Consider the following 26,572-nt stretch of genomic DNA (forward strand, 5'->3'; position numbering starts at 1 on the left):
TGTTTTTGCTTTGAATATTAATAAATGAAATAGTGTTTTTGGTTTGTGGTTCTCAGTTCCAGTGTAAGTTCCCCTTTAATCCGTTCTGTAGCATGTAGCGGTGTTGACAAAAAAAACTAAAAAATAAAAAAAATATTTATAACTTTACTTCCAACTTGGCTGTGTTAAAAAAAAAAATGAAGTTCAATTGGGATTTGAGTACACTGCCAAAATCAGTGTATTGTATTGCACATACATTAGAATTATCAATGTATATTACCTAGCAGCCACTTTTTTTTTTCTTTTTTTTATGCTAAAAATATACCTATTGGTAAAATAAAACCTTAACCAGTCATCGATTTTAATTCTGTCAGGGCATCCTAAACCTCTCCTCTCATATGTACAAGTTCTATAGTAGAAATTGTTTATAAAGGGATGAAAAAAAAAAAAGAATGGATTAGTTATCCATAGAAGCAGATTTCCTAGCAGACAGTCTTTTTTTTCTTTTGTTTCATAGGAGAACAGGTTTATTTCTTAGGCTCGGTTTCCACTAGTGCGACTTGCGGTGCGACTTGACACGTCAAGTCGCACAGCAAGTCAAAAGCCATTGTTTTCAATGGGGCCCTTTTTCACTGTCGCGGCTTCAGTTGCGGCGACTTCAAAAGTAGTTCGTGCACTACTTTTGAGCCGTCTTCAGTGCGACTTCCCTCTATATATGAGGGACAAGTCTCACTGAAGCCGCAGTTTACTTTCGCTACGAAGTCGTGCTAGAAGTAGCACGACTTCGTAGCCGCACTAGTGGAAACCTAGCCTTAGTAGGAAGGTCTCTTGAAACCTGTTGTGAAGTAGTTTCTTGGATAAAATATTAAGACCTGTAATTTGCTGCAGTTAGGACCAGATTAATTTTCATAAATTTTCCACAATGAGTACTTCATAACCTGTCTGAGTTCATTGCTGCAGTTTTAGTTTTAGTACCACTTATACTCCTATATACTTGCATTACATGTTTCTGATTTACAGTAAAGTATTTAATTCATTAATTATTTTCACTGGTCTGTTTTATTTAGAAACATGGAAAGCTAACCAGCTGCACAGGATGCAAAGCTCAATGTAGAATCTTTGATATGACTCAGTGTATTGGAATAAATGGACATATGGAGCCATATTGTTCAACAACGTGCATGAACAATCACAAGGCAAAATTTGCAAAGCCGCCACCACCACCACCCCCTCCCCCTCCTCCACCTCCAGTTCAGACTCTCCTTCCCACTCCAAGTAAGTGTATGACTTTGTCCTGCGGGATATATAGGCACTGTATTCTTGCCAGTTGTAATTTCTTTCTATGTGTGGGTAACTGTGGGTGGTTTACAGTTTAGATTTGTAGTAAAAGGCCCACTTCAGTCCACCAAGTATCTCACTGTAGTATTATGATTTAATTTCACCAGTAAGTTAAGGCCTGGTTCACACACATGCAATGCGGGAACCCTGCGAATCCACTACGGGTCCCTGCATCGCAATCAACTCGCAGACAGTTAACACTGCCATATCCGAATCGTGGGGGCTGTCAATACCAAGTTGACACCCCCAGATCAGTTCACATATCGCAGTGCGAACTGTCAGTTCGGACATGAATCAGATCGCATAGGTGTGAACACCGATGCAATCCAATTCTGCTGCAGGCCAAAAAAAGGGTGCTGTGCGACTTTGGTTCGAATGCGATGCAAATTCAGCCATATGGCTGAATTCGCAACACACAGACATCACATGTGATTTTTAGAGTATTGCGCTTCAAATCACATGCGATGTCTGACATCGCATGTGTGTGATCGGGGACAAAAGTATAACTAAAGGCAAAACTTACATTTTTTTTAGTCTTGGACATCGAAGAGATGGATTAGAACACCTATACGTTTTTATTGCTGTCTGTACCCCCTTTAGAGAGATAAAGTAAAAGAAAATACCAAATTTTGGGTTGACCTCAGAATGCTAAGGGGGGGGGGTTTCTCTCTTACTTCCTGTTTGACTGTGGGACAGGAAGTAAAGGGAAAACTCCCTAATGGGACACAGATGGCAATAAAATAAACTGATAGTTTTTATAACCCTCCCTTACTCAATCCAAAATAAAAACTTTTGCTCATAGTTCTACATTAGAGTGGTAGTAAACCACAGCAAAAAATAAAAAATTAAGTCATTATGTGCTTTTATGCACCGCATACTAGCGCATTGACACCTGAAAACAGCTCTCCAGAGGCACGCTGTAACCAGTGTTAATTTTGGCAGCAAATTTCAATTTAGATTTAGTCTTAGGACTAAAATGGCATTTTAGTTTTAGTCCCATTTTAGTCTTCTGCAAGTGTTTTAGTCGTATTTAGTCGACTAAAACTCCAGTACATTTTAGTTGACTAAAACGTCCTACATTTTACAACTCATTTTAGTCATCTATAATCGAATGGGTGTAGTTCAATTGTAATTTGTAATGCATTATTTAAGCATTTCTCTAAAATTTCCAAACTCATTATATACTACTGCTGGTCCTGGAGTGAAAAATCTAATATGTTATTATTTATGGTATTAAGCTTTGAGCATGCACCAATTTTGGCAGCAAATTTCAATTTAGTTTTAGTTATAGTCTTTTGACTAAAATGCCATTTTAGTTTTAGTCGTATTTTAGTCATCTGAATTGTTTTAGTTTTAGTCATATTTTAGTCGACTAAAATTGTGTTAATTTAGTAGACTAAAACGTTTTCGTCGGTTTTAGTCGACGAAATTAACACTGGCTGTAACCTCTGTAGGCACTTCCATCCAAACCCTGTCTTCCAAGCTCGTAGGCTTTGGCTGTATGAATGGTTGAGCCGCAATGACGTCACCCCTGCATGCACGCGCGCTGGAGTCACTGTTTACTGCCCAGGGCTCTGAAAGCATGGCAGCAGTATGCCGTTCCTTTAGAGTGCATACGCCTCTGACCTCACCGACTGCTTCTAAAGTAAATTTCTCCTAAATGTTTAGGACATATTTACTTTACTTATAGGTAAACCTTATTCTAGGCTTTATTTAAAGAAAAAAAATCAACCAGGGTAGTTTAACTCCTAACTTTAATATGAAATCTTACCTACCATTTCTGGTAAAATTCGCAAGCTTACCTAGAAAAGGAAGAGGAATCCTTTTTTTTTTTTTCCTGGTAACCAGTATATTTTAATCAATAATTCCAATAGCAGCCAGGCCAAAAAGGTCTCTTATGTGGCCTGTTTTTCAAATGATATAAAGCATATAACCTTTTTCTTTCTGTTTTTAAAATGTTGGTGTTTTACATGAAGACTTGTAGATTTCCTTCCAGTTGCCTGTATATTCTGAGATCACATTAATTATAGTATTTATTCAATCTTTGTATTACTAAATTGGCTGTCTGTTCACTTACATACAGAAGAATAATCATCCTCGACTTTTGAACAGTAACATGTGAAATGTTAATAGCCTTTAATTTTGTTTCCCCCTCCAGCTCCGGGAATAATTTGTCATTTTTGTAAAAGGAACTCCTTACCTCAGTATCAAGCCACAATGCCTGATGGAAAACTCTACAATTTTTGTACCTCTGAATGTGTAGCCAAGTTCCAGGTTTGTCTTTACATTTTGCTATACATACCACCAGCTATTAAGGAGGGAATCTATTTTGTGTACAGGTATGCTTTGTAGCCATTCTATAATTATGTCTGTCCTTCAAGGGAAACAAATATCAGAGCCAAAAAGCATAAGTGACATGAGTGAGGAAGAGCAACAAAGAGCTAATGGCTTCTATGCATAGGTACTGTTTGGATCTCAAATGCAATGGCATGGATCACTTTAATGATGAATTTGGTTTCATTAGCCCTCCTGCCCATTTCTATGTGGCTGATCGCCATTTCATTCATGTCTGCTCTCTGATTCACCCACTTCCAGAATTGCTCTTTGATGAATGGGCACATGTTTGCTAGTTTAATGGTTTTTGGCAACAAATCCAAAGGAAGTACAAGGGCGTCTGTTGGTATCATTAAGAAAATGCTAGCTACTTGGCTGTGTCTGACTTGAAGTGGACCTGAACTGAAACCGTGAAGATTTGTTATATGGAATGTCTGTAAGTGTTAATTGCATATGTTATACCCAGAAGGAATCTACCATTTGTCTTATTCGCCTCTGAAACACAACAGCACACTTCCTGTGCCTAGGCACTCCTATGGCTACAGATTCTTACCTGCAGAGTGATATCCTCTGAGACACTCACTTCTAGCCTCACAAGATTTACAGTGTGATCTGGTGGTATTACTACTGTGCTTCTCACTGCTCTCTTTTCTGGAGAGTAAGCTGTACTTGGGGACCCTAAAGTGCAGGGATTTCCCTGGTTATGTTTAATTTATTCTGGATCTCTGTTCTTCCTCTACCACTGCATGTTGATCATTACCCCACTGGTTATCAGATCAGCAGTCATCAGGAGGGAAGTAAAGCTCTTCTCAATGAAGAGGATTTCCTTCACACAGTGAAGAGAGAATGGTTAGTAATGGAGAAAAGACTAACTGTAAGGAAACCACAGCAACACTGGTGATTTATTTATTTTTTACCCACAGTTATGAGTTCAGGTTCACTTTAAAGGGTTTTAAACCCCTAACAATGAACTTCTCCTATTTTGGCCCCTTTTGATGTTTTATACATATTTAAAGATGTGTGTGTTCCAGAACGCTTGTCAGCTGATAAATTCTGCACACTTTGTAGTTTGCTTGTGTTACCCACCTAAATTACATTGTTGCTAGCTATCTCTCTGCACTGCACCCCCCTGCCCTTTAAAATGGCTAAGAATGAGGGTGCTGTAATTGTCCTAAGCTGGCAATGCCACTCATTCTTGGAGTATTGTGCGTAAGCTTGGTTATTCTTGGACAGAAAATGTTACTGGCTGGATCACGAGGTGAAAATAAAGGCGAAAAGCTCATAAATGAAAATCAATGTAGCTACTGCATCTGAGGATTAGTGAACTGCAATTACATTTTTGCTCTTGGTTTAAGTCGCATACCTAGAACAGGCATGTTCTAAATGAGCAGCAGAAAGTGTCAGAATTTCTATGCAGATTACAGGCTAGCATTAAATGAAAACTTCAGGATGACTGCAAGGGAACTAACCTTTTTCAAATAGAGAATTCAGCAATAGCATCCCTGTAAACTAGTCTTGTCCTATTGTATTCCAATTCTTCAGTTGCAATGCACAGATACACCTGTGGAGTGTGCTGTTGTGGGTGAAATCTAAGAATGTCAGAAAACATTCTGAGCATGATAGAATTTTATGTAAGGGTTTTGATGCCTGTATCCCTTGAGCAGTTTTTCTGCACTCTAATCAAATATGTATGACTTGGGGAAAGTCTTCTATTGAAAACAGTTGATAATTACTGAAATTAGACGATGAGTTCATCTTCATGTCACTAAAAAAAGCTTAAAAGTTCCCCCCTTTTCTGGAACAGTCCTAAGCCACAGCGATCCCTGGCTGTAACCTAAATCATAGCTGGCCTTTTATCTGTCTCTTTTCCTGTTTGTCAGTTGCTATTTCTGTTTAGCTTGGACCAGCTTTGTTGTGATCAAAGTTAGTAAATGTTTTTTTCAGCTATTACTCTTATTTGTTTTCCAGACTCTCAGCATCCAGTCTTCTACAAATGGCCAGCATGTCAGCAGCGATCTTCAGTTGAAATGCAATTACTGTAAAAACATGTTTTCTACTAAGCCTGTAACCCTGGATTGGGAGGTAAAACGCAATATTATCACCATAATATGGCATATTTGCTTTGCTTTGGTCTTAAATGTTGTATTAGTGTTTTGTATGAGTGTAGCACTGGCTGTGCGTTTCTGTCAAGCTGCAATTCAACCCCAGTGGTTAGAAACCCTTTTTTTTGTTTTGTGTAAAAACAAAATATATATAATATATATAATATCATTTTTTAAATGACGGGTATCCCCGTTCGATTTAAACTGCGCTCCAGTTCTGGGGAAAGTATATTTTAGAATTTCTTATCGCTTTCTATCCTAACGACAGTTACCAGGACAAATAAAGAGGGCGATTCTCCCTAGCGGGGACACTCGCACCATTAAAAACCGGAGGGAGGTTCTAACCCTTTCCCACTTAAGCCACAACTAGCAATGAATATTTTGGCCATAGATACGCCTTAAGTCTTAAATGAATATTTAACAAAACTACTGTAAGTACCCAAAATTGATTGATTGGGTGTCAGCCCCTTGCAATCTGTTATTTAGAACATTGGGAGGCGGGAGATAAAGGGGCAGCACTAGCGACTTATTAGTTGTACTGCATGTTATTAGGGATGCACCGATCCGGCTTTTTTAGAGCCGATACCGATATCTGCCGAGGTGAAATCGCTGATACCGTTACAAAACCGATCCAGAGCTACACACAAAGCAAGCGGCTGCAAAGCCGCTGCTTCATGTGTGCGGCTCCTCCATTCACAGGCGGAGTGCATCTGATATCACTCCGCCTGTGAGCCGGACCTATACAGAAAGTAGCGGCTCCCATCCCATACTAGTACTGCACCTAGTAAGGGATGGCTGAGCTGTTACTCAGCAAAAACCGGATCGGCCCGCGGGACGGCTGAACTTTACCGATCTCCGGTCCAGCTATTTTGTCCGGATCAGGGCCGATTTTCTGATCCGAATATCGGATCGGTGCATCCCTAGTTATTATGCCGACAAGGAATGTGTGGACAGGAAGAGGGCAAATGGATGAACTCTGCCTACTGCTCTTTCACTGTCCAGTCACAAGCTGTGCTCAGGGAGATTTCTGGGACTGTATTGCCTAACTGCTCCAGAAGAAGTCTGGATTCCATTTTGGCTTCATTGTCTGCCAGAGATTTGTAAAGGAATTTGCTGGATAAAAAAGCAAATCCTTTTTTAGGTTAAAGGGCATCTACAGAATCTCACAAAAGTGAGTACGCCCCTCACATGTTTGTAAATATTTTATTATATCTTTTCATGTGACAACACTGAAGAAATGACACTTTGTTACAATGTAAAGTAGTGAGTGTACAACTTGTATAACAGTGTAAATTTGCTTTCCCCTCAAAATAACTCAACACACAGCCATTAATGTCTAAACTGCTGGCAACAAAAGTGAGTACACCCCCTAAGTCAAAATGTCCAAATTGGCCCAAAGTGTCAATATGTTGTGTGACCACCATTATTTTCCAGCACTGCCTTAACCCTCTTGGGCCTGGAATTCACCAGAGCTTCACAGGCTGCCACTTGAATTCTCTTCCACTTCTCCATGATGACATCACAGAGCTGGTGGATGTTGGAGACCTTGCGGTCCTCCACCTTCCATTTGAAGATGCTCAATAGGGTTTAGGTCTGGAGACATGCTTGGCTAGTCTATTACCTTTATCCTCAGCTTCTTTAGCAAGGCAGTGGTTGTCTTGGAGGTGTGTTTGGGGTCGTTATCGTGTTGGAATACTGCCCTGCAGCCCAGTCTCCGAAGGGAGGGGGATCATGCTCTGCTTCAGTATGTCACAGTACATGTTGCCATTCATGGTTCCCTCAATGAATTGTATCTCCACAGTGCCGGCAGCACTCATGCAGCCCCAGACCATGACACTCCTACCATCAAGCTTGACTGTAGGCAAGAAACACTTGTCTTTGTGCTTCTCACCCGGTTGCTACCACACACGCTTGACACCATCTGAACCAAATAAGTTTATCTTGGTCTCATCAGACCACAGGACATGGTTCCAGTAATCCATGTCCTTACTCTGCTGGTCATCCGCAAACTGTTTGCGGGCTTTCTTGTGCATCATCTTTAAAAGAGGCTTCCTTCTGGAATGACCGCCATGCAGACCAATTTGATGCAGTGTGTGGCGTATGGTCTGAGCACGGACAGGCTGACCCCCTACCCCTTCAACCTCTGCAGCAATGCTGGCATATGAAGATGACGCTGAGCACATGCGCTCAACTTCCTTGGTCAACCATGAAGAGCCCTGATCTGAGTGGAACCTGTCCTGTTAAACCGCTGTATGGTCCTGGCCACCGTGCTGCAGCTCAGTTTCAGGGTCTTGGCAATATTCTTTTAGCCTAGGCCATCTTTGTGTAGAGCTAAAATTATTTTTTTCAGATCCTCAGAGTTCTTTGCCATGAGGTGCCATGTTGAACTTCCAGTGACAAGTATGAGAGAGTGAGAGCGATAACACCAAATTTAACACCCCTGCTACCCATTCACACCTGAGACCTTGTAACACTAACGAGTCCCATGACATCAGGGAGGAAAAATGGCTAATTGGGCCCAATTTAGACATTTTCACTTAGGGGGGTGTACTCATGTTTGTTGCCAGCAGTTTAGACATTAATGGCTGTGTGTTGGGTTATTTTGAGGGGACAGCAAATTTACACTGTTATACAAGCTGTACACTCACTACTTTACATTGAAGCAAAGTGTCATTTCTTCAGTGTTGTCACATAAAAACATATAAAATATTTACAAAAATGTGAAGGGTGTACTCACTTTTGTGAGATACTGTATATTTTAGCTGTGTATTTATGGTTTTCCTGGAGGGTGTGAACATTCTCTGCTGCTTGTGATGCTACAAAGCGTATAATATGGGAGCTTTGAGTATTTAGGGTCCATATACACCAACGGGTTTTTGCTACAATGCACGTGAAGTAGTTTCCCATCATAATTTATAAAGCTTAGCAAATCAGCATGTTAAGGGCAAGGTTTTGCATTTTTGAAAACCCTGCTTGCTGCATCCTTTGGGCGTTTTTGTAAAAATGCAAGCTACATATTCATTAATGGCAACACATGGAAAACACACTAATTGGTGCATTTTTCAAGTCCCATATGCGTTATTCCAACAAACACACAACCCACAAAAAGGAGACAGGGATAGATGAAAAAGAAAACGCATGTAAGTGACACGTACAACATGTCTCATATTGCGTTAAATTTTTGTTCAATGTATTAAAAAAACACCAAAAATGCATGGGCGTTTTCCAACATAGTGGTGCTGTAGAAATAATATTGATGTAATTCTGGCACTGTAATGGCATACATAGTGTTTTAGTGTTTACTGAGCACCTGTATGCAAGAGTCTATAAATCACAGCTCAAGCCACAATCTTCTCAGCTATCATTTTAATACATTTACTTTAATTGTTGTAGCTTTATTTGGAGATCTTTACCTCACTACCTGTCCTGGTGAAGCCATTGAATGTTAAGGGAATTCATTTCAAAAGCGTTAAAAACCTCAATGAAAACTCATGTATTTAATTAGTGTAGATTTGCTGTGCTGTGAGTGTTCATTTTTTTTTTTTTATGGATAGCTGTGAATGTCTGTTCCTGCCCTTTCTTCTTGAACAAAGTTATGAATGATTATTTAGAAACCCTACCACGCAGTGTATTAAAAGTAATTAACATTTGCTTGCAGAAAAAGATGTACCAATTCTGCAGTACTATATGTTGTGATGATTATAAGAAGCTGCATTGTATTGTTACGTACTGTGAATACTGTCAGGAAGAAAAGACTCTGCATGACACTATGAAATTCTCTGGCGTTAAGAGGCCTTTCTGCAGTGAAGGTAGGTTATGTCATTCAATGACCTATGTATTTAAATATGCTTATGCTAAGCAGTGGGAGATGAGGCCTCAGTTGCTCTTGGGCCTCTTGCATATGGACACCTAAAGACGCCACATTTTTAGGCTTTCAGTTTTTGGTTCACACACATGCGATGCGGGAACCCTACAAATCCCCTGTGAGTTCCTACAGCCCACTCGACTTGCAGGCAGTTCACCCTGCCATATGCGAATTGCTGGGGGTGTCAATACAAAGTTAACGACACCCCCAGATTAGTTTGCATATCGCAGTGCGAACTGTCAATTCGAACATGAATCGGATCGCATATGTGTGAACACCCATGCTATCCGATCCTGGTGCGGACCAAAAAAGGGTCCTGTGCGACTTTGGGCCGAATGCGATGCAAATTCAGCCGTACAATCTGAATTCGCAATGCACAGACATGGCATGTGATTTGCATAGCAGTGCGGTGCGAATCACATGCAATGTCTGACATTGCGTATGTGAGAACCAGCACTTAAACTGATCTAAATACAGACCATTGCTTTTAATCGGCATATACACAACACGGGTCCAGAAAATTGTGCTGCAAATATATCGGTAAAAAAAAAAATACGCCTTGATTTAAAAAAATCTAGAACTTCTAAGCATGTGTTGTATGTGCAAATATGCACATGTGTTATAACAGGCCCATCAATTTATTTTCTTTTTTTTTTCTTCTTCCAGAAATATCTCATCATACAAGTACTGTATGCTAGTACCTTTAGACCTTGCTCATTTGGCTGTAACCCAGTCATAAAAAAAGTACTGATCATTAGGCAAGAAACAAAGGTTCCTGTGTAAACTCATCAGTAAATAGATCATTTTTTTTCAAAACTGTCCTGTTTTTTTCTTTTTCAATGGTGTATGTATAATTGCATGTCCTAGATGCAGATTTATGATATTGTATTATGGATATTTTGTTTTTGTTTTTTTATTCATAAAATAGTTTTTTTATGTTTTTTGTTTGGGGGTTCCGAGAAATTTTCTAGCAAAAGAATGATGATTTTTACATATAGGAGCAGAGTGCCATAAATCGCGCGGTATAGACGGTTTAAAAAAAAATATATATTTTTTTTTCTTTGCTGAGTTGCGCAGTTTCGCTTAACCCCCTATGGTCATGGAGCCTGGGGAGCTTGTTTCACCAGCCGATCCACTCCTGGAAGCTGCAGGACCCTCTGGGACTTAGTCTATCCTGTCGGCCATGGAGGCAGCCCTGCAGTCACGAGTAGCCAAAGTAGATATGGCCCTGCAAAGGAGACTTGGCAAGAAGCACCCCCCACCTTCACCTATTTCCTCTGCTTCCTCAGATTCTGAGGTGGATGTGGCCGACGCGGACGAGAGTCAGCCCACTGGGTCTGCGTCCACACACGCTGAGTGCTCTAATAGTGAGGGTAAGTCCTCTTCCTTTGCAGCCACGCATGAAAAAGAGCTGGTGGAAACTTTAAAGTTAGAGGACTCAGCTGCTGCTGAGTCGGCGACGCTGGTGCAATTTGGCACCTGCAAATCTTCCAAGATGAATAAGGTTTTTCCCTTTCCTGCCTATTTTGACGAGATTGTCACTAGTCAGTGGGGTTCCCCGAAACACATGGTTTGAATACCGAAGCGTTTTGCTAGAAGATATCCCCTTGAGGAGTCTCTTCAGACGAAACTGACGGTTCCACCGTTGGTGGACTCTCAGGTTTCCAGGCTGGATAAGATCACACTTTTGCCAGTGGAAGATTCCTTGTCTTTTAAAGACCCCGTGGACAAAAGAGTTGAGGCTCTGGTCTGGTACCTTTTTCACTGTGGCTGGTTCAATTTTAAGACCAGCGTTTGCTATTACCTTGGTATCCCAGACCTGAACGGAATGGGCTAAGGTTTTGCGACAGGATTTGGAGGGGAGTCGACATCCTTCTGAGCTGAAATAAAGTGCAAGGAGGTTGATAAAGGAGCTACCTATAAATAATAAAGTGCTAAAAAGAATGGTGTACCAAACCGATGGTGAAACCAAAAATTGTATAAATATAAAGTGCACAAGTGACAATGTTGCCCCAATAATCTGGGGGAGGTACTCAATTATTGTCCTAAAATATATATAATACAATAATAAATATAATATATATAATAAATATATATATATACAATATACCGTGAATAAATGAAGTGCTATGTGCAATAAATAAACAGAAGCAGTGATGAATTTATTCCAAATCAGAAATGCTATACAGTGCAAGTTCAAGTGAGGGTATGGTGCTCACCGGAGCTCCAAATAAATATATAATGGATATATAAAAAAATGACAAATAGAATAAATGAAAATTTCTTCCTGAAAGTGCGGTGTGCAAAAATAGTAAAGGAACTATTAGTGGAATATAAATTAAATAAAAAAGAGTTCCAATGAAAATAAAAATAAAAAAAGCGCCACTAGGTGTCGCACCTTTCCTACAACCTGTTTGTTACGATTGGCAATGTTGCAAAGCAGGTAAAATTTCCGGCGTTGCCTCCAGTCCAGATGAGCAGAATTTGGGTTATATATATGCTCAAACGAAGAAGAGGAAGCCCCATGAACCAATATATAAGTGCAATCAAATGACAAAGACACATAGTGACTCAGTGTAGGCTACTTTAGATCAGCGTGCTAGCCGGGAAGCTTCTGCGTTCCACGGCTCGAGCTCCAAAGACCGGAAGTGACGTATGACCTAATAGACTCCACCCTACGCGTTTCGTCAGAGGACGTCTGCTGGATCCTTCTGAGCTGGTGGTTCTGTTGATCCAAGGCTTACAGTATATTTGTGATGCATCCCTGGATGCGGCCCCCCTGGCTGACAGGGTTTCTGTGATGGCGGTAATCCTTCGCCGCATGATCTGGTTGAAGTACTGGTCAGCTGACCAGGCTTCTAAGGTACTGACTGATCTTCGCTTTGTAGGTGACCATTTGTTCGGTGCCTCTATGGAAGAGATCATTAAGAGCCTTGTGGGAGGCAAGAGTACCTTGCTTCCACATGCTGCTAAGGGCAAGGAACCTCGCTGTAAGCGGGGTCCCTTATTTTCAGCCTACAAGTGGCCTTTTCCTCCTGGCTGGCTCACAGGATCCACCCGTAACTTTGCGGGAGGCTCCAAGTGATCCTGGAATGGTACGTCCAAAGCGGGTGCTTCTGATTCTGCAGACAAGCCTTCCCCAGCCTGAAGGGGCGCCCTCACCTGCGTCTGGGGTGGGGGGACGTCTTCACTTCTTTTCGGATCCATGGACTTTGCTCATTCAGTACAAATCGGTCCAAGAACTGATTCGGTTCAGTTACAAGATTGTGTTTCGGTCCTTGCCTCTGGCAAGATTCTTTCCTTCCAACTTACGTCTGTCTCCAGAGCGGCTACAGGACCTGTTAGCACAAGGAGTTATTGTGCCGGTTCCAGAGTTGGCACGTTGCCAGAGTAAATCTATTCACAGTTCCCAGGAAGGAAGCCAAGGTTTGTCCGATCTTGGATATCAAGGCTCTGAACCACTTTGTGTGGGTTCAGAAATTTTGTATGGAATCCATCCGCACAGTAGTAGCTTTCCTTCATAAAGGAGATCTGCTGGCTTCATATTCCAATATATGTCGGGCATCAGCGTTTTCTTTGTTTTTGCCGTGGGCGAGGAGCCCTTTCAATTTGTGGCGTTACCCTTTGGTCTCACCTCAGCTCCTCCAGTGTTCACAAAGGTTTTGCCCCAGTTCTGGCCTTGTTACAACAAAAGGGGATCACGGTACTGGGTTACCTGGTCGATCTGCTTCTGCGTGCTGTCTTCCTCGGCTCTAGAAACCGTCTTGGAGGTTGCGGTTTAAACTCTGCAGGAGTTCGGGTGGACACTGAATTTTCAGAAATCTGCTTTATTTTCGTCCACAAAGCTGGACTACTTGGGTCTGACGCTGGACTCAGCGTCAGCCCAGGTGTTTCTTTCTGAAACAAAACTGCTGAAGCTACAAGAGGTTGTTAAGCTCCTGTTGTCCAACCATTAATCTTCGCTCAGAATTTGTATGCAAGTACTGGGTCTGATGGTTTTCACCTTCTAGGCGGTTCCGTTTGCGCAATTCCACAACAGACCTTTGCAAATGTAGATTCTATTCAAATGGAACAAGGATCCTCTGTCATTGGACGGCCTGATTCGTTTGAGTCAGGGTTCGAGGGAGTCTCTCCTATGTTGGCTTTGCTCCCCGACCTTGCGTCTGGGAAAATCCTTTCTTCCCCCTGTATTGGACTGTAATCACCACAGATGCCAGTCTGGATGGTGTCTTGGGTGTGTGCTCGGCCGAAGGTGTCTGGACTCGGAAGGAGTCCAGGTTGCCGATCAACATCCTCGAAATTCGGGCTATCGGACTTTGTCTGTTTCAGTGGACGGATCGTCTGCAGGGGCACCCTGTGTGGACAATGCTAGGGCTGTGGCATATGTCAATCATCAATTGGGCACAAAGAGTGCCCTGGCGGTCCGGGGAAGTGGCTGGCATCTTGAGGTGGGCAAAACGGTATTTTCCCGGCCCTCTCTGATGTGCACGTTCCCTGGGGTGGCGAACAGGCAAGCAGACTATTTCAGTTGGCAGACGTTGGATCCGAGAGAATGGTCTCTTCACCTTCAGGTTTTCCATCAAATGTGTCTTCGGTGGGGGACCCCCGATGTGCACCTGCTGACTTCCCGTCTCAACAGGAAGCTGCAGAGGTTTGTGTCATGATCTCTGGATCCTCTGGTCGACACCGCAGACGCTCTGCTTGGGATCAGTATAGTCTGATTTACGCTTTTTCTCCAATACAACTTCTGTCGAGACTGCTACGCAGAATTGAGGTAGAAGGAATTCCAGTCATTCTGGTGGCACAAACAAGACTGGCCTCGCCGGTCTTGGTACGCAGGCCTGGTAAGGTTGGTAGCAGACGTCCCTTGGAAACTTCCTCTCAGGGAAGATTTTCTGCCTTAGGGATCAATCTTCCATCCTGCTTTACGGTCGCTTGCTTTAACGGCGTGGCTATTGAAAGGCAGGTGCTGAAAGACAGAGGGCTGTCGAAGTTGGTGATTGCTACGCTGTTGAATGTTAGGAAATCTAATTCCAGGAGTGTTTATCATTGAGTTTGGAAGGCGTATATTACTTGGTGTAAGTCTGGGTCAATTGGGTGTAGATCGATGTTTAGCCCTGGGCTCCAACAAGGCCGTTGGTGGCAAAGTCTTTGGTTCACACTTTTGTGCAGGGAGTTCGCCATTTGGCTCCTCCGGTGCGATCCCTGGTATCTCCGTGGGATCTCAATTTAGTTTGGTCAGTGCTTCAAATGCCTCCCTTTAAAAATATTTGGAAAATTCCTCTGCTCACTCTGTCTCAGAAGGTGGCTTTCTTAGTGGCTATTACTTTCGCACGTCGCGTGTCGGAGTTGGCTGTGCTGTCCTGTCGGTCACTTTACTTGGTGATTCATAGGGACAAAGTGGTGTTACGACCCTGTCAGGCGTTCCTTTCAAAGGTTGTCTCGGGGTTTCACTTGAATGAGGACATTGTTCTACCATCCCGATGTCCTAAGTCTTAACATACCAAGGAAATTGCCTTGCATTCCTTAGATGTGGTATGGGCGATCCGGGTTTACCTTGCGGTTAGTGATCCGATTAGGAAATCCGATTCTTTGTTCTTACGGATGGACCTCGGAAGGGACAGGCTGCATCTGCTGCGACCATTTCTAAGTGGATCAGGCAGACGGTGGTGCAGGCCTACTCCATTAATGGTCAGGTTCCTCCCTTCCCTGTTAAAGCGCATTCTACGAGTGCGCTTAGTGCCTCCCTGGGCCTTCCATCATCAGGCGTCGGTGGTTCAGGTGTGCAAGGCGGCTACTGGTTGTTTTTACACACATTCACAAAGTTTTATAAGGTTGATGTTCTTGCATCTTCGGATGCAGCATTTTGCCGCAAAGTTTTGAAGGCTGCAGTTGTGGAGGCTTCTGCTTCTTGAGGGTGAAAAATGTTTTCTGGTGGTGAGCTCCTGTTACCTGGTTGGCTATGTTTAGCTTTGTTGTGAATTCTGCGTTTTGCGATTTCTTCCCACCCCTCATGTTGACACTGCTTTGGGACATCCCAATGGTCTGAAGACTTGAAGCTGTGTCTGTCAGTGAACAGAAGAAAACTGGATTTTTGTATTACCGTAAAATCCTTTTCTCTGAGTTTCACTGATGGACACCCGCCCCTCTTGGGGTTGAGTTATTTATTCTTCGTCCTATGGCAGGAAGTGATGATATACCCTCTGGGACTGCCCCAGGGGTGTAACCAAAAAGGTTTCCGCCTAGTCCTAATCCTGGAGAGTAACAGTAGAATACCCAATGGTCTGAAGGGTTGAAGTTGTGTCGGTCAGTGAACCTCAGAGAAAAGGATTTTACGGCAAGAAGAAAATCCAGGTGTTTTTTTTTTTTCCCATAGAAAATCAATCCTACAAAAACCCCCTCAACCTTTCTACCTCCTGGTGGTGTCACTCAAGAATACACAATGGTCAACGTGGGCAGAAATAGTATTACAGTTTTTCCACATGCATAACTGTATGTAGAGAGTTGCTATGTAATAATGCCAACATAGCAGATAAAGTTAAAGAATTGTTGATTCCTAACAGTTAACTAGCTTTCAGGTACCCTGTCTTTACAATGCAACTACATTAAGAGAGTGAGTTTGTTACAGTACCTCAGCTTCCTTTTATTTGTACATGAAAGTGTCAGCAGGTCTTATTTATCTGAGACGTCTGTATAAAATCAGTTGAAGGGGCACTAAACCCAGGGTCTCAACCACATTTCCTAGATTTCTTCACGAACTTCCTGGGACAGCCTCTGTGCTGGCATGTTGTTGTTGTGTTGTTGTTTTTTTTTTTTTCTTTCTTTAAATTACATTAACGATTTGTCACTATTGGTTAAAACCTAAGCAGGTGGTTTAGATAAAATGTTTCTCATCAGTAGGAAAGCTTGATAACTGTTAGAGGGCAGAGACCAACACCAGTTGCCTGTATGCCTATACTAAGTTGCTATTTGTATAACCCTGCTCACCGTCCCTGGAGTCCTGAAACCCAATCCAGAGATGACATTTGGAAATCAGAGAGTTATCGGGTACACTGGTGGCATTCCTTCTTTCCTGGTCCTTGACAGTAATAGGGAGAGGGAGATAGAAATTTGAGAAACCGTGTCCAACAGTGCTTTGTCAGTTGAAATGGAAAGTAATCACCATCTTTGAATCTGTTTTGGCATACAATAGGTTTACTGTGACCATGGATGTTAACGGTCTGACCACATTAAGTTTACAATGCAAATATATATGCTCCATTCTGTGTTCATGTGTACGCTTCAGTACAGTCACATGCAGGTTATTTTCTTATGGTTTGTATGTGCTTTATAAGCAGTTAACAAATGGCTATGTTAAAGCTACACCTTTGTCTGACACTTTATTGCAACTTGGAGCATAGATAGTTGGTAATTAGGGTATTAAACCTAATGTTCTACTCAATGCATTTGTTGAGGTTGTAAAGGTAGAGGGTTTTTTTTTTTTTTAACTTAATGCAGTCTATGCATTGGGTTGAAAAACCTTCTGTCTTCAGCCCCCATCTCCCCATACTTGAGCCCATTCTTGATAACAGCGCTCGCTCCTCTTTCTCTTTCTCAATCTTTCTGATTTGTAGGAGTTTGAGCCATTGGCTCCTGCTGTTGTCAATCAAATCCTGTAATAAGCAAGGGGGGGGTGGGGCGGGGCGAACCACGCTGTGTCAGTGAACGTGGGTTTGCGCCCGCAGGTGTGCCACAATATCATGCGGCTTCCTATGGAGACACACTAAGAAAGTAGCCAGAAGCGCCAGCAGGGGACCCCAAAAAGGAGGATTGGGGTTCGCTCTGTGCAAAAACATTGCACAGAGCAGGCAAGTATAACATGTTTAAAATCACTTTACGGCAGCTTAATTAATTCTGTCTAGTCTTGTCTGTATTTGTTGTAGTCTTGTGCTTTGCTGTAATTCTTTATATTATTTTCAGGTTGTAAGCTACTTTATAAACAGGACTTTGCAAAGCGATTGGGATTGAAATGCGTTACCTGCAACTACTGCTTCCAGATGTGCAAGAGAGGAGCATCTAAGGAGTTTGATGGCAAGCTGCGAGACTTTTGCAGTGAGGAATGCAGTAGAAAATTCCATGACTGGTATTATAAGGTAATTTAGAGCAGCAGTCTCCAAACTGTGGCCCGGGGCCAGATGCAGCCATTTGCTTGCCTTTATCCTGACCCTTGGGGTAGTATTCCTTCCACTGGTACCAGTACTATTCCTCCCTTAATACTAATGATGTGGATTTGTTTACTCCCTTTGAGACCAGAATATTTTCTACTCCCACTGGCCACCTCCAGCCCCCCCATAAAGTTTGGAGGCCAATAAGCAGGCCCTTTGTTTAGAAAATTTGGAGACCCCTGATTTAGAGTAATAGAATTGGTTCTTATTTTACACGGTTTGAACTTTTGTTTTTTTTTTTTTTTTTATGCAAGTGGTGTAAGAATTTCACTTGGTATTAGCCAATCACAATGCACTGTACAGCAGAGCTCAATTGTGTTCCAGTTCTCACTAATAAGAGACATGCTGTTTGGAGTACAGTGCAGACTAACAGAAATAAGCTAATTTGTGTGCTGCTTCTTTCCGCCAGCGGATCTATGGTAGTGAGCCCTTGTAGATCCCCAGCTCAGGTTTACCTAGGGCATGGAGTCTAAGCCCCAGTCTGCTTCTTCACCAGGACCCCTGATGGTGGGGATGGACTAGCAGAAAGCTGGAACCAGGTTGTGGCCCCAGGTAGGCCCAGCTGAATATGTGGAAACCGCTGGAGTGTGCAGAGTAGCAGCAGACCAAAGGATATCAAAGAGACAAGCTGAGGTCAGGGCAGGTAGCAAACACAGACGGGAAAACTAAGCCGAGGTCGGTACACAGTAAATCGGATACAATAGCCTAGGGGTATACAGATGGGCGCTCCAAGAACAGATAAATCGCTCAGGCAAGGAGCACTGCACTGAGCACGTGTGTGTGTATATATATATATATATATATATATATATATATATATATATATATATATATATATATATATATATATATATATATATATATATATATATAGGGAAGCAGACAGGGAGGTGACCCAGGAAGTAATAGAAAGGAAAAGGATATAAACCCACAGTGGAGCAGGCGATGCCCATAGGTGAACAGAGAAGCCAAACCCCACATCTGAAAAGAAGCAAGATTGAAGCGCTGCAGCAAGAAGGTAAGATTATACAAACAAAACTACAGGCTAACTTGTGACACTTTCGCTGTCGAGTTATATGCTTGGTGAGGGACAAAATCATGTTAGTGGAGCAAGGAAAAATGGTCTCCTGCCTTTCCAGACAGGGTTGTGTTGTGTGACAAAGGCTCTGTGAACTTGAGGATAAACCTAAATAGAAATAATTTGGCAGGTAAATTGGCTCCCAAATATGTATTTCATCTTGTGTATGTAGCTGTTTTAATTGAGTTTAGCTTTAATGTTGGAAGCATAACAATGTGAAATCATTGTTTGTTACTTACAGTGGGTACGGAAAGTATTCAGACCCCCTTAAATTTTTCTCTTTGTTATATTGCAGCCATTTGCTAAAATCATTTAGGTTCATTCTTCTTCCTCATGAATGTACACATAGCACCCCATACTGACAGAAAAACACAGAATTGTTGACATTGTTGCAGATTTGGGTGGGTGGTGCGCTTCAGAAGTGGAAATGTAACTTATAAGGGTGTGGCTTAAAACATGGCTTAAAATGGTGAATATATAAAATAAAGACGTGTTCCTGTGATAAAATTGTGTTATCGTTAAATTATGCCGTGGTGATCAAACAAATTAAAATGTAAATAAACCATTACAATATATCTTCTATACGAAAAAAGTGCTGAGTACTTCAATTTCATAAAAAATCAGTAAATAAATAATCCGTTAATAAAGTATAAATATATAGATGGAACTTCAAAACCAATTAAAGGTGCTTTGTGCTTTCTGAAATAAATAAATAAAGTGCACTGTTCAAGGTGTCCATTCATAAAAATCCAAAAATCAGGTACAATTCCCTTCAATAGCTTCAAAGAATAGTAAACGTGCTCTCATGCAAGAAATAAGGGTGTTGTGACTTGCTGCCTCCACCAGGTGTCACATCTAGGTGTTCTATATTCTCACCTCAATAAGGTGTATATTGCGCCTGTATGTAAAGCTTAGCCTCCGGGTAACATGTAGGCTTTTGCTAATTCCAATCTCCTGTTTCGACCTCCGGGTGTTTTCCTGTCCTGTCCTTTCAGCTTTTGGGGTGTTAAGCTTTCTGACGTCCTTAACTCCTTATCGTAACCTCGGGTCCTTACATGGGAGAGATGTGCCAGGCACATCTCTCCCATGTAAGGACCCGAGGTTACGATAAGGAGTTAAGGACGTCAGAAAGCTTAACACCCCAAAAGCTGAAAAGGACAGGACAGGAAAACACCCGGAGGTCGAAACAGGAGATTGGAATTAGCAAAAGCCTACATGTTACCCGGAGGCTAAGCTTTACATACAGGCGCAATATACACCTTATTGAGGTGAGAATATAGAACACCTAGATGTGACACCTGGTGGAGGCAGCAAGTCACAACACCCTTATTTCTTGCATGAGAGCACGTTTACTATTCTTTGAAGCTATTGAAGGGAATTGTACCTGATTTTTGGATTTTTATGAATGGACACCTTGAACAGTGCACTTTATTTATTTATTTCAGAAAGCACAAAGCACCTTTAATTGGTTTTGAAGTTCCATCTATATATTTATACTTTATTAACGGATTATTTATTTACTGATTTTTTATGAAATTGAAGTACTCAGCACTTTTTTCGTATAGAAGATTTATTGTAATGGTTTATTTACATTTTAATTTGTTTGATCACCACGGCATAATTTAACGATAACACAATTTTATCACAGGAACACGTCTTTATTTTATATATTCACCATTTTAAGCCATGTTTTAAGCCACACCCTTATAAGTTACATTTCCACTTCTGAAGCGCACCACCCACCCAAATTGCACTATTGTATTGACTGGTTCCTGGTACCAGTATTGTGGTGCAGCAGCAGGAAGGGAAACATATACGACCTCGGATAGCGCAGGAACCACCCATACATATAAGATTGTTGCAGATTTATTAAAAAAGAAAAACTGAAATATCACATGGTCCTAAGTATTCAGACCCTTTGCTCAGTATTTAGTAGAAGCCCCCTTTTGATCTAATACAGCCAGGAGTCTTTTTGGGAAAGATGCAACAAGTCTTTCACACCTGGATTTGGGGATCCTCTGCCATTCCTCCTTGCAGATCCTCTCCAGTTCTGTCAGGTTGGATGGTAAACGTTGGTGGACAGCCATTTTTAGGTCTCTCCAGAGATGCTCGATTGGTTTTAAGTCAGGGCTCTGGCTGGGCCATTCAAGAACAGTCACAGAGTTGTTGTGAAGCCACTCCTTCGTTATTTTAGCTGTGTGCTTAGGGTCATTGTCTTGTTGGAAGGTAAACCTTCGGCCCAGTCTGGGGTCCAGAGCACTCTGGAGAAGGTTTTTGTCCAGGATATCCCTGTACTTGGCCGCATTCATCTTTCCCTCGATTGCAACCAGTCGTCCTGTCCCTGCAGCTGAAAAACACCCCCACGGCATGATGCTGCCACCACCATGCTTCACTGTTGGGACTGTATTGGACAGGTGATGAGCAGTGCCTGGTTTTCTCCACACATACCGCTTAGAATTAAGGCCAAAAAGTTCTATTTTGGTCTCATCAGACCAGAGAATCTTATTTCTCACCATCTTGGAGTCCTTCAGGTGTTTTTTTTAGCAAACTCCATGCGGGCTTTCATGTGTCTTACACTGAGGAGAGGCTTCCATCGGGCCACTCTGCCATAAAGCCCCGACTGGTGGAGAGCTGCAGTGATGGTTGACTTTCTACAACTTTCACCCATCTCCTGACTGCATCTCTGGAGCTCAGCCACAGTGATCTTTGGGTTCTTCTTTACCTCTCTCACCAAGGCTCTTCTCCCCTGATAGCTCAGTTTGGCCGGACGGCCAGCTCTAGGAAGGGTTCTGGTCGTCCCAAACGTCTTCCATTTGAGGATTATGGAGGCCATTGTGCTCTTAGGAACCTTAAGTGCAGCAGAAATCTTTTTGTAACCTTGGCCAATTCTGTGCCTTGCCACAATTCTGTCTCTGAGCTCTTCAGGCAGTTCCTTTGACCTCATGATTCTCATTTGCTCTCATGATTCTCATTTGCTCTGACATGCATTGTGATCTGGAAGGTCTTATATAGACAGGTGTGTGGCTTTCCTAATCAAGTCCAATCAGTATAATCAAACACAGCTGGACTCAAATGAAGGTGTAGAACCATCTCAAGGATGATCAGAAGAAATGGAAAGCACCGGAGTTAAATATATGAGTGTCACAGCAAAGGGTCTGAATACTTAGGACCATGTGATATTTCAGTTTTTCTTTTTTAATAAATCTGCAACAATGTCAACAATTCTGTGTTTTTCTGTCAATATGGGGAGCTGTGTGTACATTCATGAGTAAGAAGAATGAACTTAAATGATTTTAGCAAATGGCTGCAATATAACAAAGAGTGAAAAATTTAAGGGGGTCTGAATACTTTCCATACCCACTGTATGTCCTGTCTAGCATCAGCATGGTTTGCTGTAACGTCTGATGTTGTTTTTTAATCTCATTGGCAAAATCCTTTATCAAAATCTAGGTATTCACATTGGTGTTGCCTTTATGGCAGACATTATAGTTTTAAAATATCAGCTGACTATTGGTCACAGGAGAACAAAAGTAAGATTACTCCTGTGACCCACAAGAAAAGTATGGCTGCTTTGGCCATGCTTCTTTAAAGCCAGCCCCTATATAATCCCACCTCTAACAGTCATACCTCAACATGGAGGTTGGATGTCTTTTTTATTCAGCGTCACTCTATTTTTTTGCCCTCTGTCAGAATACAATGTCCTGGTGGGGAAGATTCCTGCATCCACCTCTGTTGTCATTATAATTCTAATCAGTCAGGAAGGTACAGTTAACACGCCTATTGGTGTGAGCTCATCCATTCGGTCCTGATGTTCCATCAACTGTGGGCATATGATTGTGTGTATGGGACTGTATATGTTTTTTTTTTTGTTCTGTTTTTATTGGTTGAACTAGATGGACTTGTCTTTTTTTCAACCTGACTAACTATGATGATTTGCCAATTTACTGTACAACATATTTTCAAAGCGAAGTTTGGGATTCTTGGGGGAAAAAAAAATAAATCATAATCTTATGCTGCATCTGTCTCCTCTTGGCTCCAGACAAAGAACTGAGCGATTAAACACAGCTGATTGCTCAGCTCTCTGTCTTCAGGCTGCAGAGAGCTGGTGACCATGTTTTTTTTTTTTTTCTGCTACCAAAAATAAATAAAAATGTTTATTTCTAAATTCTGCTTAGAATGCAAAAGTAACAGGTTTTTTTTTTTTTTTCTGGATCTTCTAGGCAGCCAGGTGTGACTGTTGTAGAACTCAAGGAACACTTAAGGAGAAAGTACAGTGGCGTGGAATCGTAAAGAACTTTTGTGACCAGCAGTGCTTACTTCGTTTCTACCTCCAGCAAAACGAGCCTAACATGACGACACAGAAAGGCCCAGAGAATATGCATCTAGGTTCATTACAATTTATTTTATGATGTTAAGCTTGTGATGGTACTTGATTGGCATCTACCAGCTGATATACCTGTGCGGAGGGGGAATTGAACACTTCTGACTATCACGCTGATATATTCAATATAGAGTAGATTATACTCTCTAGACTGTTTTGTAATCGCCTTTCATTTTAGACAGAATGATAGGTCTTAATATGTGAGATTAAAAAGTAGAAAATGTGTATCCACAAGAATTAGTGTATGCTGCAAACTAAGCAATAACATGCAAAAGAGATTAACACCATCAATCAGCTGTTTAAGATGAAACTGTTAAAGTGGATATTGATCCATAACAAAAATAATGTTCTTTAGCAAGGAATATACATTCCACTTTAATAAATATGCTACCAAAATTAGGGTTTGCTGTAAATTGCCTCCAGCATTGCAGCTGCTTATTCTTGCCGGAGGCTCCCATTTTGCAGTAACAGAGGCTGCACAGAGCAGTCCCTTCCCCTATTGAGAACTCTTCCCCTCTCCTTAATCCCAAAAACCACGTTCTATAATTGTGTGCATTTTCAGCCTTGCTTGTCTGCCTTGGTTCAGCTAGAGGGGAAGGCTACAGTAGCTGACAGTGCTTAGGTTCACAGCTGCCTATGCAGACGGAGAAAGAGAATATCAAGGAGATAGGATAAGACACTATCCTTGCATGTTTAACTCTTGTGTGTCTCCCTGGCGGCAGTTTGTTCAGTCACTTCTCCTTTTTTTTCCCCTCCATCTCTTATCTGTTTTCCATTGCCCCCCCTCAGTAAATCATAAAGAACTATGGGCTGAACTTTTATTTTTTTCTTTTCATATCTGATAGAGTATGGAAGGTTTATAACCCCTGTAAGGTTTATTTTTTCCATCTGTGTCCCATTGGGGAGATTTGCCTTCACTTTCTGTCCCATAGCCAAACAGGAAGTGGGAGGAAATCCCTGCAAATGAAAGGAATTTGTAGGGGACCCTTAGATCCCCAGAACTAGTGTCACCATTGGAAGATTACTTTTCAGGCGACAACCCAAAATATAGGATTTCTTTTACTTTCAATGATAATGGAAAACACTAATAGAGAGGGGGAATCTCCCTAACGGGGGCACAGACAGCAATAAAAGTTATGCCTTTAGTTGTACTTGGTTGCATTTGTTACCCTAAAAAAATAAAATGATCCTATTCCTTTAAAGCATGAATAACAGTACTGCACTTGTGCTGTGTAATTTGGCCCTTTCTATCACCTGAAATACCTGGCTGGTTCTGACTCCCTCCCACAGTGGCTGCCCGTCTGACTGCTGTATCCATGTGTCCGGCCCCCTAATCTACATGCAGGGTTCTGGACGCATGGATTCAAATGGGGGGGGGGGGGGTTTAAGCACGTGATTAGAGCCAGAGGCTCTAATAGGCTTCTCCTCCCAGCCAATTTGGAAGCGGGTCCTGAGACACGATTGGCCGAAAAGAGAGGCCATGCTATTGGCCGGGGAGGAAGGAGATGCAGGGGATGCCGACGCTGCCTGCCCTCCACGTCAGTCCAGGGCGAGTGAGCCGGCGAGGGGGGGGGGGGGGGGGTGGTGTGCGAGCTGGTGTGGACCGGGGGAGGGGTGTGTATGGTGTGGTCCGTTTGCTGCCCCCCGGCCCATGGAGCACCAGCCGCCACAAACCCACCCCCCCCCGTCAACCGACCATGGTTTATCGTGGTCAGTTTACTTTCCTCCGTCATCCGCTCTCTCCTCTATCGTCCCCCCTCCTGTGTGTGAGCTTCTTCTCCCCTTCTAGCACCTTTCCAAGCAGTATAAAAATGACTGCTCACAATCACTGCCAGCCTCTCTACTAGGATAACATGTACTATACAGTTTGTGCAGTTTTTTTTAAATTCTTCTTCTAAATACCCTATTTCTCCTCGCCAATCATCGGTCACATGACGGATGTCTGAGGTAGATCTCGGCCCCTCCCTCTAATGCATACATCAGAGGAAGAGAGCGACAGATGGTCACGTGACCGCTGATCGGCGAGGAGAAATTGAGGCATTTAGAAGAAGAATTTTAAACAAACACTGTATTGTACTTGTTATCCTAGCAGAGGGGCCGACCGTGATTGTGAACGCTGTCTGCACAGCGCAGTGCAGTGAATAGAGAGCAGCTGAGCATGTGCCTTACTGGGTTGTAAACAGTATAGTTATTTATATTTATTGTTTTACAAAGCTATACTTGCAAATGGGGCCAGCATGAAGTGAACTATCGGGACTTAATTTTCTGACTCAAGTTCTACTTTAACATATAAATCCGCAGCTTTTGAAGTGCATGCATTGGGAGTTGTGTAAAGCATTTTTGTCTGGGGCATTATTCTGTGTGGATTCTTTACCCAACCCCTGGCGCGTAACTGCTTACAGCTGCATCTTCTAATTCATCCCATTAGGTGATTACACAGGTTCTGCATGCTGTATGGCCATGTGCATGAAACTCAAAACAGTTATTACCTCAAGTTTGTAAAAAACTGTTGAGGGACAGGGGTTTATTTGGCTAGGTTTTCTGATTTAAAGCTCTTTAAGTGCTCCTGACCCCCTGACATACCATGTTTGGCATGTCATTTGTGGGGGGGGGGGAGCGGGTACCTAAATTTGACAGGCACCCGCTCAGGCCACCTAGAAGTCCGCCCCATCCCCTGCCCTTTCCTCCCTGCAATCTTCTGGGACACGTCTCGGGTCTGAGATTGCCCGGCCATTCACGACGCGCAGGGCGACTCACACATGCGCAGTGCAAACTTGGCTGGGAAGTTGCAAGCTGGGTGCCCACATTGGTGATATCTCGCCTCAGAGAAGAGAGGGAGAGGATCAAGGCTTTGGGCAGCCGCATCACTGGATCGTAGGAGTGTGTGTTTATTAACCACTTGCCGACCGCCCCAAACAGATATACTGCAGCAGGGCGGCTCGGCTGCGTATAATCCTGTAGATCTACGTGATTGTGTGCATGCGGTGATTAGACACAGCGGGAGCCAGACCGCGGGAGGAGCGGGCTAGATCGCCGCCGGCCTCCCGCAATCTTAGGCTAGCATGACAGAAGAGCCGCCTGCTTATACTAAGCTGAATCACGATCTCTTCCCCTACACAGTTAGTAAGGACAATAGAGAACACCTTTTACCCCTTGATAACCCCCAGTGTTAACCCCTTCCCTGGCAGTGTCATTTATACAGTAACAGTTCATATTATTTAGCACTGATTACTGTATTAATGTCACTGGTCCCCAAAAAATGTCAGTCAGGGGTCTGATCTGTCCGCCGCA

At 42.5% G+C, this 26,572-nt stretch overlaps 1 protein-coding gene across 1 annotated transcript in view; it reads left to right on the plus strand.

Moving 5' to 3' along the window:
- The window catches only part of ZMYM2 (zinc finger MYM-type containing 2), a 236,553-nt gene that overhangs the window by 104,433 nt on the left and 105,548 nt on the right, over positions 1–26,572 (plus strand). The window contains exons 6-11 of the mRNA XM_082248171.1: positions 1,047–1,254; positions 3,476–3,591; positions 5,620–5,733; positions 9,412–9,562; positions 17,578–17,750; positions 23,121–23,286. Coding sequence (XP_082104297.1) covers positions 1,047–1,254; positions 3,476–3,591; positions 5,620–5,733; positions 9,412–9,562; positions 17,578–17,750; positions 23,121–23,286 — 928 coding nt within the window. The remainder of the gene's footprint in view (positions 1–1,046; positions 1,255–3,475; positions 3,592–5,619; positions 5,734–9,411; positions 9,563–17,577; positions 17,751–23,120; positions 23,287–26,572) is intronic.

This window comes from Pelophylax lessonae, assembly GCF_965119305.1.
Source record: "Pelophylax lessonae genome assembly, chromosome: 2".
Taxonomy (NCBI): Eukaryota; Metazoa; Chordata; class Amphibia; order Anura; family Ranidae; genus Pelophylax; species Pelophylax lessonae.